This window comes from Thermobia domestica, chromosome 18, assembly GCF_964235325.1.
Source record: "Thermobia domestica chromosome 18, izTheDome1.hap1.1, whole genome shotgun sequence".
Taxonomy (NCBI): domain Eukaryota; kingdom Metazoa; phylum Arthropoda; class Insecta; order Zygentoma; family Lepismatidae; genus Thermobia; species Thermobia domestica.
In genome coordinates, this window is record NC_137471.1 from 29,824,090 (window position 1) to 29,838,579 (window position 14,490).

Here is a 14,490-nt window from a genome sequence, read left to right on the forward strand (position 1 = left end):
TTAATCTTGAAATTAACAGCTTCCTCTTGCAAACAGAAAAAAATTAAGTTCATTAAGATTTTTTTAAATGTCAAACCCATGATCAAGGAAGACTCTCTTTACGTGGTAGAGATTCTGAAGAGTAGTAGAACAGTACTTTAAAAGAAAATAATAACGCATCCGTCAATATTGTATCTAATATAAATAAAATAAAGAATTTGTTTCCATGTCTGTGTGTCTGTACGTATGCGGCCTGGGAACCAGGCGACTGGACTGAGAGTTACCAAATTTTAACCATGGGGACCTTGGTTCAGGCTTCAAACCAAGACAATGTGTTTTATTCAAAATTCGAACCAGTGGAGTCTCAGGGGGTGCGTTTACGTGGATTTGTAAAAGTAGTAGTAAATGGCCAATATTAGTGTCGAATTCATAGTTTTCGCGGTATCTGAGATTAATAATGAAACTCCGAGTGCATTAACTTCCAAATTCACCCCATTCGGCTGCGGGCCGGGTGTCACCGGCGGGAGGGGGGGATACCGAGACATGTAAAAATAATCCAAATTTACCGATATTACTGTCAAATCCATAGTTTTTGCGGTCACTGAGATCAATGGTGACACTTCCATTAGCGATGACTTTCGAATTCAGCTACCATTGTATGCGGGCCGGGGGTCACCTGCGGGGGGAATTACCAAGACACGTAAAAATAATCCAAAATGACCGATTATTTTTTGGTTGTTCAGTTTGTTTACTACATAGATATTTTGTCTGCTCCATGCAAGGAATGGGTAATTCAGCTAGTGTTACAATAAAACTTTGAGTATCTGAACTCTAGTCATTTGGACTGATATCTCGTAAATTTGCATTAAGTAACGTGTGTGTATGTTTTCAATTTTCCTTCAATGAAGGGAAGAATTGGGGATCAAAATTTAAAATACCTGTATTTACAGTCAGCGACAAAAGTTTGTTAAAATTCGTTTTGGGAGCAACTGTGGTATGACTGTAATGTACAGAAAATTCTATTCTCTTTTTCTTTTAAATTTACTGAAAACTGTACTCAAATTGTCCAAGTTATTTACGAAACAATTTCTTCAAACAGAAAGAACTTTTGTAGCTAACTGCAGTGAATTATATTGTCTGTAAGGTAGGCAACCCGTCCTTTTTCTATGTAGTCCAGGTTGCATACCCTCCAGATATTTGAATCAGTTTGTATTAAACCTTATTCTTTTCGGAGCTAACTGCAGTGAATTATATTGTCTGTAAGGTAGGCAACCCGTCCTTTTTCTATGTAGTCCTGGTTGCATACCCACCAGATATTTGAATCAGTTTGTATTAAACCTTATTCTTTTCGGGCGAAAAAAGGAAAGTTTGTCAGTTTAACGTCCTACTATTATGCCCTTTTAGGCTGAGAGAGACGAATGATTATGGAAAATGAACGGTGATGAAAAGGTTAGTGGAATCAGAAAGTGGGACAAAACGAGAGTATCCCCAAGAAAACAAAAGCATGAACACCATGTTGTCCAACTCAAACTTACATGACCGGAGATCGAACCAGGGACCCCAGGCACCAGATGTAAGCGCTCTACCACTGAGCCATCGTGCCCTCATTTTAATTTCCAGCAAAATGTTATATTTAAGCCAAAGATTGGTGAAACATTTAACTGTATTAAAATAATAAAAGCTTTGTTTCTCTTAAAATGTGACAAGTTACTCCGGTACACATCGAATGCCTTCTTGAGTCCATGCAGCAAAAGATAGAAACTCTTGAGTGCATTACGTGACTACGTGATCCCGTACTAATTTATAAGGGGCACGTTGGTTCAGTGGTAGGGTGCTTAATATCTGGTGTGTGAGGTCTCTGGTTTTGATTCCTAACCAAGTAGGTTTGTGTTGCACAACATTTTGTCCGTGGGTTTTCTCAGAGTACTCCTGTTTTCTCCCACTTTCTCATTCCATCAATTTTACTATCGTCATTCACTTGCTTTAATCATGGTCTCCCTTAACCTAAAGCATAATCGTGGGACGTTAAACCGAAAGATTTCCGTTCTATTTATTCCGTTTAGGTGCTGGACAATTCTGAAATTGCAGTCATTTTGTGTATAGCAACCTAACAAATAAAAAGTAGGATCTAAATTTCGTTTCACTTACGATTACTTTTCTTAAGGGTTTAATTTTCAGAAATATTACTCATAGTGTATTACCTTTTAAATAATGATGCCCACGAGACGTAATTTTCCTGTCGAGATACGAGACGAGACAGAACCCTTTCAATAGAAATGGGTCGACGAAATTGTACTCTCAGAACACCTTTCTCAAGATAATGAGTGTCCCCGCGTAGCATGGTCGCTAACGCTCTCGTCTTAAGTGAGAGCGGTCATCGGTTCGATTCCCGATGGGGGCACTCGGTCAGGGCTGTGCCGTAAGGGGGGCGAGGGGCGAGCGGGGCAACGGCCCCGGGCGCCGAAGTAAGTAAGAGGGGTGAAAAATTCGGTAGAAAAAAGGAAAAAAGATACGAAAAATTGTTTGGAATATATGTATGGGGGCGCCGTCGTATACTCTCGCCTCGGGCGCTGATTTTCCACGCCAGCCGTCCTGAATGAGGTTTTCCTGGGTTTTCCTCATTCACACCAGGCAAATGCCGGGGTGGTACCTCACTTATAGGTCCCAGGCCGCTACCTTCCTTCCCCAATTCTTTCTTCCTTCCCTTTCGCGGACAGTGTGCTTGCCGAGGGACGTAATCCCTCATACGTGACAGGCTAAATGATATAGATACCGAAAGCCCAGAAATCTAAATCCTAAAATCCCCTAAATCAAGATGATGACACAGCTCAAAATATTGTCTAATGAGTAACACTGTTTTCATCCTATCATACTCCATTGTATTGGTTTTACGCTATTAAGTCAATGTTCACGTTACGATAAAAGTGTTTTAATTAATTTAAAAAAAAAAAAAGAGTTCAAGATTTATATTGATTGAATTTTACAGTTCTAAAAATAACTAAATTATTTTTCTTTATAATTTCAGGCACAAAGGGTCAGAAGGTTTCATATGCAAATGCCCTCAAGGGTTTAGAGGACCCCGTTGCGAGATACCGGATTCCAATGCTGGTGAGTAGATTAGCACTCCTTTTTCTTTTTTAATTTCTGTCAGGGGCAAATACGTAATGTTATTAATCGTGGTAATAATGGAAGTGTCTACTAATTATATTTTATTAACTCAATGAACGGAGTGATTGTAGCTGAGTAAAATATAGGCTATAGGAGGCCAGTGACGACGTTAGAGAATGGCAAATGGACCCGCCTAGTGGCATTGTCCGCTCATCGACTCCCCGCTCTCAAACATGTTGTATTGTGCTAGGTAGTGTAGGTTGTGCAATATGAAACTATTATTTTTCGTACACAGGAAAATAGTTGCCTTCCGTTAAAATGTCTCTGCTCTTCCACTTGCTTCCCAAGAAATTAACCTCTCTACGCCCGCCAGGGATTTGAATGAAATCGTAGACTGTCACGTTGGGGCCCTGGAAACCCCCTCCTAAATATCATAAAATTCATAATTTATACATCGTTGGAAAGTATGGAACACGGTTCCATCAAGATAATACTTGTGATAATCACTCCACGTTCTTAAAAAAAAAAAAAAAGAAAAGAAAAAAAGAAAGAAAATGAAAAAATGAAAAAATAGAATTGGGGGGTGGGGCTGGAAACCCTTGCAGTTATCCCACGTTGAGAAAATGATGTTGTGTAGTCAACACACTTGTGATAATAATATTAAAAATGGTGGCCACTGATGCAATACAAAGCGAGATAAGAAATTAAGAACGAAATTCCTTAAAAAAAAAAAAAAAAAAAAAACCTGTGTATCATTTTCGAAGAGCTTGCAGACCTTCGCCTTGGTGGCTCTGGCGACTTCCTAATTAACACAGAGTCATGATTGATACATCGTTGGAAAGCTTATCGAACAGACTTTCCAACAAAAATTAACATTTGTGTAGATCAATTCAGTGAAGAGATATCTTCTCATATATGGAACCGTCGTGAAAATAAATGCAATGTGTAATTTAATGTAAATTTTGGGTCAAAAAAACTGAGACTCAAAAATTGGCCAACTTTGCTACACCTGCTCCCCATATCACACATACAGGGTATAACTATACATACACACATACATATACAAGTACACATATAGGATATTACCGTGCAGCGAACCACTTCTTTGCTTCACATACTAATTTTTATGAGTATAACCCCATGGGGAAATCCCAACCCAAAAACATAGTGCAAAAAATACAAATTTCAACCTCTTCCCTCCACCATGGTACTCCTCCCATATGCACAAGTTGCAATCAACGGAAAGCTTCGTCCTTCAGGAACACATTGATATCAAAATTATCTTCATAGCTTAAGTAGGGGCTGAGCTATTGAGGTTGAAAGCCTTAATACAGCAGTTGCGTCAATGGGGCGTCACTGTATGAGACAGGCGCATCTACGACACAGACCTCCAGTTTACAGTAGAATTCGAAACAGCGAAATGCGTTCATTGTTCTCTCATCGGGAATCGAACCCGAAACCATATGTTCCAAAGGCCTACAACTATACTAGTGCAGAGGCCTTTGGGAGAAAATCGAGGTTAGAGGTAGTGGCGGCTTTCGAAGATATAGTAATGAAAAGTGAAACATCTGATCTCTGTAGGATAAAGAAAGGCAATTCAAAGTATGTTGTAATTCTTGTATATACCTAGTTACAAGAGATGAAATATATACTAACTCCTTTAGCTTGTAACAATAAATTATATATTTTTTAATATGACTTCGTTAAGAGAGGCGCCACTGGTTGGGAGAAACCGATATGAATGTGTTAAAAGTATTAATAGCGAAAAGTATATTTGAAATAATTAGTAAAAACAAGAGGAAAATAAAACCTTGTAAAGAGTGAAAACGATTACGAGCTAGAATTTTCAATTTAATACGGTAGTTGTCAGCCGTAGGTTAGTTTCTGCCATCTAACAGCGAGAGATGTAACTTATATTTGTTATTTCTATAGTAGAAAATGTTATATCAGTAGCTACCGTTAGATTCACCGTTAAGATGTTAACGAATTGACTCCATTAACAGAATCTGGTGAGATAATCGCTCTAACTGAAGATGTTAACGGATTGACTCCATTAACAAAATCTGGCGAGATAATCGCTAGAGTTATCTGTTGCTAAAAATGAAATTAAAAAATTCACTTTCGTTTAAGAGTTAACCTGTGGACTAACGGCGTTAGTTACCATTATCTATTAAGACCTTAACTGATTACCTCCTTATCTGGGAACATTAACAAACTGGGACGAGATAACTACTGTAGCAATATATTGGAGAAAACAGAAAAATGCTTTCTGTCAAAGAGTTAATGTGTGGACTAACGGCGTTAATTACCGTTATATATTAAGACCTTAATGAGTTGCCTCTATTAACAAACTAGGACCCTCCGTATTCTGTCCTGCCTTCGTCTACCACGACTTGGATCTCCTGTCTGTGGTCTATGTGCGGCCAGCCTTAGAGAAGTAGCTACGCAATTACGACTCGAGAAAAATAGAATAAGAATATCGTAATAAATTAAAGACATGAACCCTAATCGTTCTTGTGAAGAAACGAACACATCATCAAAGGACTATACTGCACAATAGCTTCTGAATTAATGCCGTGACTTGAGAGCAGTGAAGCCATATCTAGCATCTTGGTGCTAGATCTAGCATAATTCACATGCATTTAGCATCTAGCATCTTGACCAAATCTAGCATAATTTCATTGTTCCCTCTGATGAACAGAAAAAGAACGAAAATTTAGATGGTTCAAGGACCGTAGGGAATTATTCTTCTTAGCATCTTGGCCAAATCTAGCATAATTTCATTGTTCCCTCTGATGAACAGAAAAAGAACGAAAATTTAGATGGTTCAAGGACCGTAGGGAACTATTCTTCTTAGCATCTTGGTCAAATCTAGCATAATTTCATTGTTCCCTCTGATGAACAGAAAAAGAACGAAAATTTAGATGGTTCAAGGACCGTAGGGAATTCTTCTTCTTAGCATCTTGGCCAAATCTAGCATAATTTCATTGTTCCCTCTGATGAACAGAAAAAGAACGAAAATTTAGATGGTTCAAGGACCGTAGGGAATTCTTCTTCTTAGCATCTTGGCCAAATCTAGCATAATTTCATTGTTCCCTCTGATGAACAGAAAAAGAACGAAAATTTAGATGGTTCAAGGACCGTCGGGAATTATTCTTCTTAGTTGAAGCGATGCTTGGAACAATCAGTATTTCCGCGGTTGTAATTTATTGTTGAATTCAGAGAAATATTCAAAAATAGCAAAACGTGACTCTACAAAACATATTTACTTACCCATAGTTTTATTACTGTCAACTGAAACCTGAATCTGGGATGTTTCTGTCCCTTTCAATTTACAACTTGAGATGGGAGGAATATGAGCTTCAGGTGACAGCTAGTAATACACTAAAAGAAATGCTTCAGGCCCGTGTTGGAAGCGGCTTGTTGTATATATATTTCTTAAAATGTTATCCATTCATAAGACATAAATTCGATCTTCCTCCCCTATAATGTGCCATTTACCAATTTATTTCATTATCGTTCCTGACAGCGTCATATTAGCTTCGTACATGAATACAGTTAAAATAATGAAGATAAGTAGGGGTGGGTCTTTAAAATTACTTAGGAAAGATAATTTGAAAATCTGGCATAATTTACAAAAATCTAGCATAATTCAGACCCGTGTTTGGCATCATCGCGAATCTCGAGTGTGGCAACCCTGCTTGAGAGTGATAGCCAATGTGCAGACCACACATCATCTAGCTTAAAGCCGTATAATTGGCTATAGTTTTAAGTTTTGACGCAACTGAGTTTAGTTTTAATAACAGGATCAAAAAAAAAAAAAAAAAGATAATGACCAAAAACACATGAAACTTGGTTTCTCTTTTACGTAAACTTTTGTCGTTGTAACATAATATCTTTTGACGTGTGACTGCTTTATTTTGTGACAAAAAAAAGTTTTCTCTATTTCGAGAGAAACGGCTTTATTATTTTCCCCAAGTTCTTCCTATTTTCTTTCCCCCCTTCCCCCAGCCCATTCCTTTAACTTGTGAAATTGTCTAGCGAGTCGCTTGTTGAGATTTATGCGAAGTGGCGTTTTCGCAACACCCCTTGGATTCTGTGTTCAGCATAAATTTCTCTGTCTTTTTTTAAACTTTCGTCGTGTGAAAGGAAGAAAGACAATAATCTAGACAAAAGAGGGAAGGGAGAAAATATAAGCATAAAAAATATTAACCTATTATATTCTCCTTTCTCGTTCTTGGCGCTACGTAGATTGAAGATAGTATAGAAACAGTTCTACTTTTCTTTTTCTAGTTTTATGAGGTATTTCCGTAAAATTACTCCCTATTTGTCAACCTATTTTATATTATTATTATTATTTTTCATTTCTTAAAATAAACACCGAAGAAGAGCTGTCGGCAACAGACCAAGAAAAGAGAAGATGATGATAGATAGATATTACATGAGAAGAAAGTGGAGTATGTTTACTAAAAAAAAAAAGAAAGGAAAAGAAAAAAGGAAAGATAATTATTTTATCAACAGCCGTTATATTTAACTTTAGGAATATTGTTTCTTTTCTTTCACTAAGTTAAAAAGAAAACTATCCATGTTTGAAGATACTGACAAACTTCAAAGAGAAAGAAATCTATTTTTTTTAAAGAAATAAAATTCACGGCAAAGTTTAAAGATAAAAAAGTTCTGATTTTAAAGTCTATAAATGTAATGACAAACTTTGCGAAGAAGGAAATATAATATTTTTTTAAGGGAACTAAAGTTCACGGCAAACTTTAAAGAGAAACAAATTCTGATTTTAAAGTCAATAAATGTAATGACAAACTTTGAGCAGAAAAAAATGTATTTTTAAAGGAAATAAAGTTCAAGGCAAACTTTAAAGAGAAAAAAAAGTTCTGATTTTAAAATCAATAAATGTAATGACAAACTTTGAGGAGCAAGGAATATAATATTTTTGAAGGAAATAAAGTTCACGACAAACTTTAAAGAGGAAAAGATTCTGATTTTAAAGTCAATGAATGTAAAAACAAAAGCTTTAAGGAAAAAGAAATTGAATAGAGAAAATTCTTATTAAGGTTTATATCTAGGTAATTAACTTGATTAAATTTTAGAAATGACATACGTATTTAATACAGAAAATTTTGGCAAATTTTGAAATAAATATGGGATGCAATATAAAATAGGCAGATTTTTTGTCACATAAGCCAATGACCTAACAAACTACCATACAGAACACTTTGCAAGCTTATCTTGAAATTCTCTTTTTCTTTCTTTCTTTTTCTTTTTCTTTTTCTTTTTTTCTTTTTTTTTTTGTTCAGAATAAATAGCTTTCAAGTGGGAATTTACAAATTTTCAATAAGTTTCTTTTATTTGTAAGACGACCAGTAGACGAATATATAGTGGAATGACACATATTCGACAAAAAAGGTATATTTTGAGCTAAACGCCCTTGTAAACACATCCTGCAATGACATTTTTGATTATTTTCAGAATATTATTCCCTCTTCATCCCCCTAATAATTCGATTACTGAGTACGCTAGTTCTGTCATAGTGTATATTTACATGTCTAGGGGAAAAAATAAGATTTACGTCCAACGGTTATGCCGGCTAGGCTAAAGGAGACGATGATGATGAGAAATGAATGAAATAGTGAAATGAAGAAAGTGGGAGGAAACGGGAGAACTCCTAGAAAACCCAAGAGCACGATGCTTGTCCACCACAAAATCCACACGGCGTGCGCTGGGATCACACCAGGGACTGCAAGCACTGGAGGTGGACGCTCTAACACTGAGCCACCGCACCCCCTATGTTTAGGGGAGCATGATGATTCATTAGTAGAACATCACCTCTGGTGCGTGGGGTCCCTGATTCGATCCCAGCTCCGCCAAGTGAGCTTTGTCGTGGACAAACACTATCTTCGTTTGTTTTCTCTGGGTTATCTCGTTTCGTGCCACTTTATTCATTCCTCTATTGCACTTATTTCTCGTCATCACTGTCTCCTTTAGCCTAGTTGATATAAGAGTGGAACGTAAAACTTAAGGATTTAATTTCATTTCATTTCGAAATTACTTAAAGTTAGAAACATGAAATTTGGTATGTGGACTTTTCATTTAAAATAATTGAAGACGTGTTTCATTGTGTATGAGGTTCCGTGTCCATCTACGTCGTTAGGTAAACTGGGCTGAAAGACGTGGCGGGCACTAGATCAAGAAATCTTCTGATGTACTTGTTAGGGCCAGGGCTTCGCAGCGCACTGACTACATGCTCACCACTGGCCTGGATGTACTTCAACCGATCGCTAGTGGGCGGTGGTAGAACAAGGGGTGGTGATAGAACAAATGGGGCGTTACGCCAAGGACTTTTTTTTTTTTTTTTGTATACTGCATACAATTACCGCATGAACTGTTAGCAATTAAACGTGTGTAACCCTTCTGTAACGGGGCACTTGCTTATTTATGGACAAACAATCATGTTTTCATTGGCGGCGTCGGATAGTAAAGACGTTTCACAGCACACTAAGGAATTGTATTAAAGAGAAAATGCGTCACATTGAAACTTTACCAGGAAATACTGGTGTTAACTTATTGATCGTAAAATTCCGTGCCAAATTCCTTTTCTGTCTTCGTTTTTGAGGCCGTGTGTTAAAAATGGGTTTTCCATCTTTTAAATTTGGGTCTCCTCCGTTCGCTTGTAAGAAGAAGAAGCAAGTGGTTGGGAATGCGGAAGATACAGTTGTGGAAGAGCTAGAACCAGCGTCCCCCATTGATTTATGGCGAAGAGTTCAGGCCATAATGTGTAGCAGCAACCAGTAGTCGCACAGAAAGCATTAAAAGCTAACCTTTTGGAGGGAATCGAGTCTGTACTTTTGCCTCTTTCATTCTTCCTCCCAATCCCTCCTCCCTCTCTCCCCCCCTCCCCCCCCCATCCCGCCTATTTTGAACATAAAAGCCTAGCCTTTTGAACGTCACGACCAGCAATATGAGTTTTGAGTTACAAGAAATATACCTCTGTTAACTATAAATAAAGTAGTTTGCATCTTCAGTGAGATTTTATCGTTTACTTAATGAAGCAACGCTACCTCGAAACGGAACATTTTCCACGGCATAAATTAAGCGGAAAAATTTTGCACATTATACCTGTCAGAAACCATATCTCACAACTAGAGAGACGACCGAAACAAGTTGGTTCTAATTTATTTGTGTGAGCTGTAATTCAATATACGTAGTCAATATTTTTTTTATTTCTTTCCAAAAGTTGTTTTATTACAATGAAACAATGGAAATGAAGGTAATTATAAATTCGGATCTCGTCCAACACTTGTTTCTTAAATAACAATTTAGCCAATTAGAATCAGACTTTCCAACTCTTTTTGGTTTCTGATGAGTCAAGCTATTTAAAATAACATTTATGTACCTTTATCAGCTACAGTGATGGAATGTTGGGTCAACTTTGGTCCGGATCATCCGAGCATGTGTCTCGCTTCTCAGACTCGGTATGACCTAGGTAGACCCAGTGATCCAGGAAGACTAGGTGATCCAGACAGACCCATTATTTCAACAAACACAATGATCCAACTTACCCACTGATCCAGACTGACCCGGTGATCTGGACGTGTCGGTGATCCAGACTAAAAGTGATCCGGACAGTCCCAGTGATCCAGACTGACCCGGTGAACACGACAGTCAGTTATCCAGACAGACTCGGTGATCAAGAAAGACCCAATGATCCAGACTGACCCGGTGATCCATACAGACCAAGTGATCCAGACAGACTCAGTGATCTGGACAGCCCCAATGGTCCACACAGACCAAGTGATCATGATAGACCAGTGGATCTAGACTGACTCGGTAACCGGAACAGTCTCGGTGATCAAGAAAGGCCCAATGATCCAGACTGACCCGGTGATCCATACAGACCAAGTGATCCAGACTGACCCGGTGATCCGACAGTCCCAGTTATCCACAAAGACCAAGTGATTCTGATAGACCTGGTGATTCAGACAGACCTAGTGATCCAGATAGATCCAGTGATCTAGACTAACCCGATGATCCGGACAGTCTCGGTAGTCCATTCAGACCTGGTGATCCAGAAAGACTCAATGATCCAGAAATACCTACTGATCCAGACTGATCCACTGATCTACACATACTTAGTGAACCAGACATACCCAGTGATCCAGACAGCCCTAGTGACCCAGACTGATCCAGTGATCCACACATACTTAGTGAACCAGACATGCCCGGTGATCCAGACAGACCTAGTGATTCAGACTGACTCGGTAATCCGGGAAATCTCGGTGATCCAGACAGAAATGTCGATCCAGAAAGACCCAATGATCAAACATACCTACTGATCCATACTGGACCGATGATCCGGACAGACCCGATGATTCAGACAGACCTAGTGATCCAGATATACTCAGTGATCCGGACAGACTCGGTGATTCGGATAGTCTCGATGATCCATCAGAAAGATCCAATAATGCAGACATACATACTGAACCACACACCCGGTGATCCAGACAGACCCAGTGACCCAGACTGACCTGTGATCCAGGAAGATCTAGTGATCCAGATAGACCCAGTGATCCAGACTGACCCGGGGATCCAGGAAGACCCAACTATCCAGACATACCTAGTGAACCAGACAGACCCGGTGATCCGAACAGACCGAGTAATCCAAATAGGCCCATGACCCAGACAGACCCAGTGATCCGAACAGATCCGGTGACTGCTCAGACTCTGAGAGAGAGTTTGATCTAGCCACCAAGAAGCAGTTGAAATATCATCTCTGCAGAATTTTATAGCTGATTAATGATATTCGCTACTCGAACTCGAACATTCATTTGTTTGATTCTAGATGTGACATTTTTAATTAAGATACCATGTTTAAAATATTTCATGTTTTCACAAATATCATTTCATGTATATTCGTCTTCCTATCGTGTTTTTTTTTAAAACATATCCTATACAAAAAGAATTAACAAAAACACTGTTTGTTATAAGCGGTATCTTTTAAATGAAATGGTTTACAGGTCGATTGAACTTCGACGATTACTCATAAGGAATGCTATCCAATTTCTCGACGAGTATCGCATTGAAAGTTGCACAAATGGAAGGATATGTTGAAAGATGTGTGTGAAGTAGCTGTGTATTAAATGTGAAGTGACCATGTGATAATTGTGTAAACTCTTAACTTAATTTGCCAAATTTAATTATTTTATTAAATTATATTTATCAACGACAAAACTATGAACTTTTTAAAATCTATCGGAACAATTGTTTTTATTAATGTTGTACATTGCCAAACAGTTTAAATAAGCATATTTGTTAATTGTCACTTTTGAAATTGTCAATAAACAGCACTAGTTTCCTTCTTCATTTTCCGCATACCTTAAGCACAGCTTGGTACTTCCCCGTTCATTGAACGCAAAAGTCATCACTTTACAGCCAGACAAAACCACGGAGGACACATAGACAGGGGGGCGATGGCTCAGTGGTAGAGCGTTCACCTCTGGTGCTTGGGGTCCCGGGTTCAAACCCTGCTCCCACCAAGTAAACCTTGTGGTGGACATAGTTCACGGGGCTCTCCCGTTTCCTCCCACTTTCTTCATTCTACCATTTCATTAATTACTCATCATCACCGTCACCTTTAGCCTAGCCGGCATAACTGTGGGACGTAAAACTCAAAAAATTCATTTCATTTGATTTACATCGACAGGCGGTATTCGACACACGGTTAGGATAGATGCAGGATCGACGAGAGAAGCGAATCGCACCATTCGAGAACAACCATCTCCATAACTCAAAAGTACCAATCTGTTGGTTTATCACCGCAGATACATCGAGCTTAAGTTGAAACTAATAAAATAAAGGTATAGAAGAACATCATTATAAAAACACATTGTCAAAAAAAAAAAACTCAACGCCCCTTGCAGATCAACAGGATAAAGATCCAAATGTTGACTGACTCCAGTTTATCCAGGATCCTCCAGAAAAAAAACATTCATCGTTCCAGATGACCAGGACGACGACAGTCTCGTTAAATCTATCAGGCTAGTGCTCACTCCTTTATCTTAGTTAAAACCTTTCTCTCTCTCACCTATTTCCCCAACTAGTCAATTTCCTCAAATTAAAACATGTGAATTTCATTTAAATTCAACTATAATTTACAGGTAAATACCGTATTGTGCATCAGTTTCATCATCATTTAGTTGCGTTCATTTAATAAGTATTTTGAGCTATGACTAATAGCACAGCACCGGCACAGATGGAAACATGCTTACTCCTACGATTCGCAACGTCGTAGAACAGGAATTATAATGATCTTTCCCCATAGCCCCTGAAAGTTATGTACTCTGGTCATACAAACGGATACACTGGGATTTGTTTTCTTACTAAGACAAATGTTTCAAACTCAAGATGATAACAGTCGGTGCTGATTGTAACCTCTGGTACGTCATTTATGTGAATCAATGTCAAATTGAACATGATATGCGATCGTAAGTTCAAAACGATCACGTTTACCGGTGGAGAAAAGGGACACGCTAAAAGCACAACACAAAAACAGCTTTCTATTATTATTATTATTATTATTATTATTATTATTATTAGTAGTAGTAGTAGTAGTAGTAGTAGTAGTCAGTGGTGCCCATCCCCCCCCTCGTGTCCATGACGCACACCCCCCTCAATTGCCTATCCGTAGGTGTTTTTCCATGAAAAAAAATCTTTTCGATTTATTTTTACACCCTCTCAAACATATTTATATAGATTTTTAACCCCCCCAAATATTTCAATGACGCAGTTTGCGTCATAGCCCCCCCTTGTGGGCACCCCTGGTAGTAGTAGTATGATTATTAGTAGTATGATGAGTAATAATAATGAGAAGAAGGCAACAAATGTATTGTTGGGCCAGTTCAGTAACGAAGAACTCCGTCCCGTGTTGATTGCAATGCCATTAAGGATTTAAGATTCACAAGTAACCTACACCAGCCGGGATTGGATGTCGGGACCTTTGAATCGCTGGCTTGACGCCTGAACCACACACTATTACCAGGTCGGCAAGAAGAAGAAGAAATAATAATAATCCTATATTGTTTCTTCTTCTTTCCGATCTCGTGTTCGTGTGAATGAGGCGTCAAGCCAGCGATTCAAGGGTCCAAACTTCGAATCCTGGCTGTGGTATGATTGTTTTTGATTGTTTATGGAATTAAAATCCTTAATGGCAATCACCACAGGCTGAAGTTCGTCGTTACTTAACAGGTCCAACAATACATTTGTTGTCTTATTATTATTATTATTATTATTATTATTATTATTATTATTATTATTATTATTATTATTATTATTATTATTATTATTATTATTATTATTATTATTACTCACCATACTACTAATGTTAATAATACTAAT

At 38.1% G+C, this 14,490-nt stretch overlaps 1 protein-coding gene across 3 annotated transcripts in view; it reads left to right on the forward strand.

Moving 5' to 3' along the window:
* The window catches only part of LOC145675726 (uncharacterized), a 1,359,799-nt gene that overhangs the window by 1,044,149 nt on the left and 301,160 nt on the right, over window positions 1–14,490 (forward strand). For all 3 annotated transcript variants that reach the window (XM_081746346.1, XM_081746345.1, XM_081746348.1), the window contains one exon: window positions 3,005–3,087. In XM_081746346.1, the coding sequence (XP_081602472.1) occupies window positions 3,005–3,087 (83 nt within the window). The remainder of the gene's footprint in view (window positions 1–3,004; window positions 3,088–14,490) is intronic.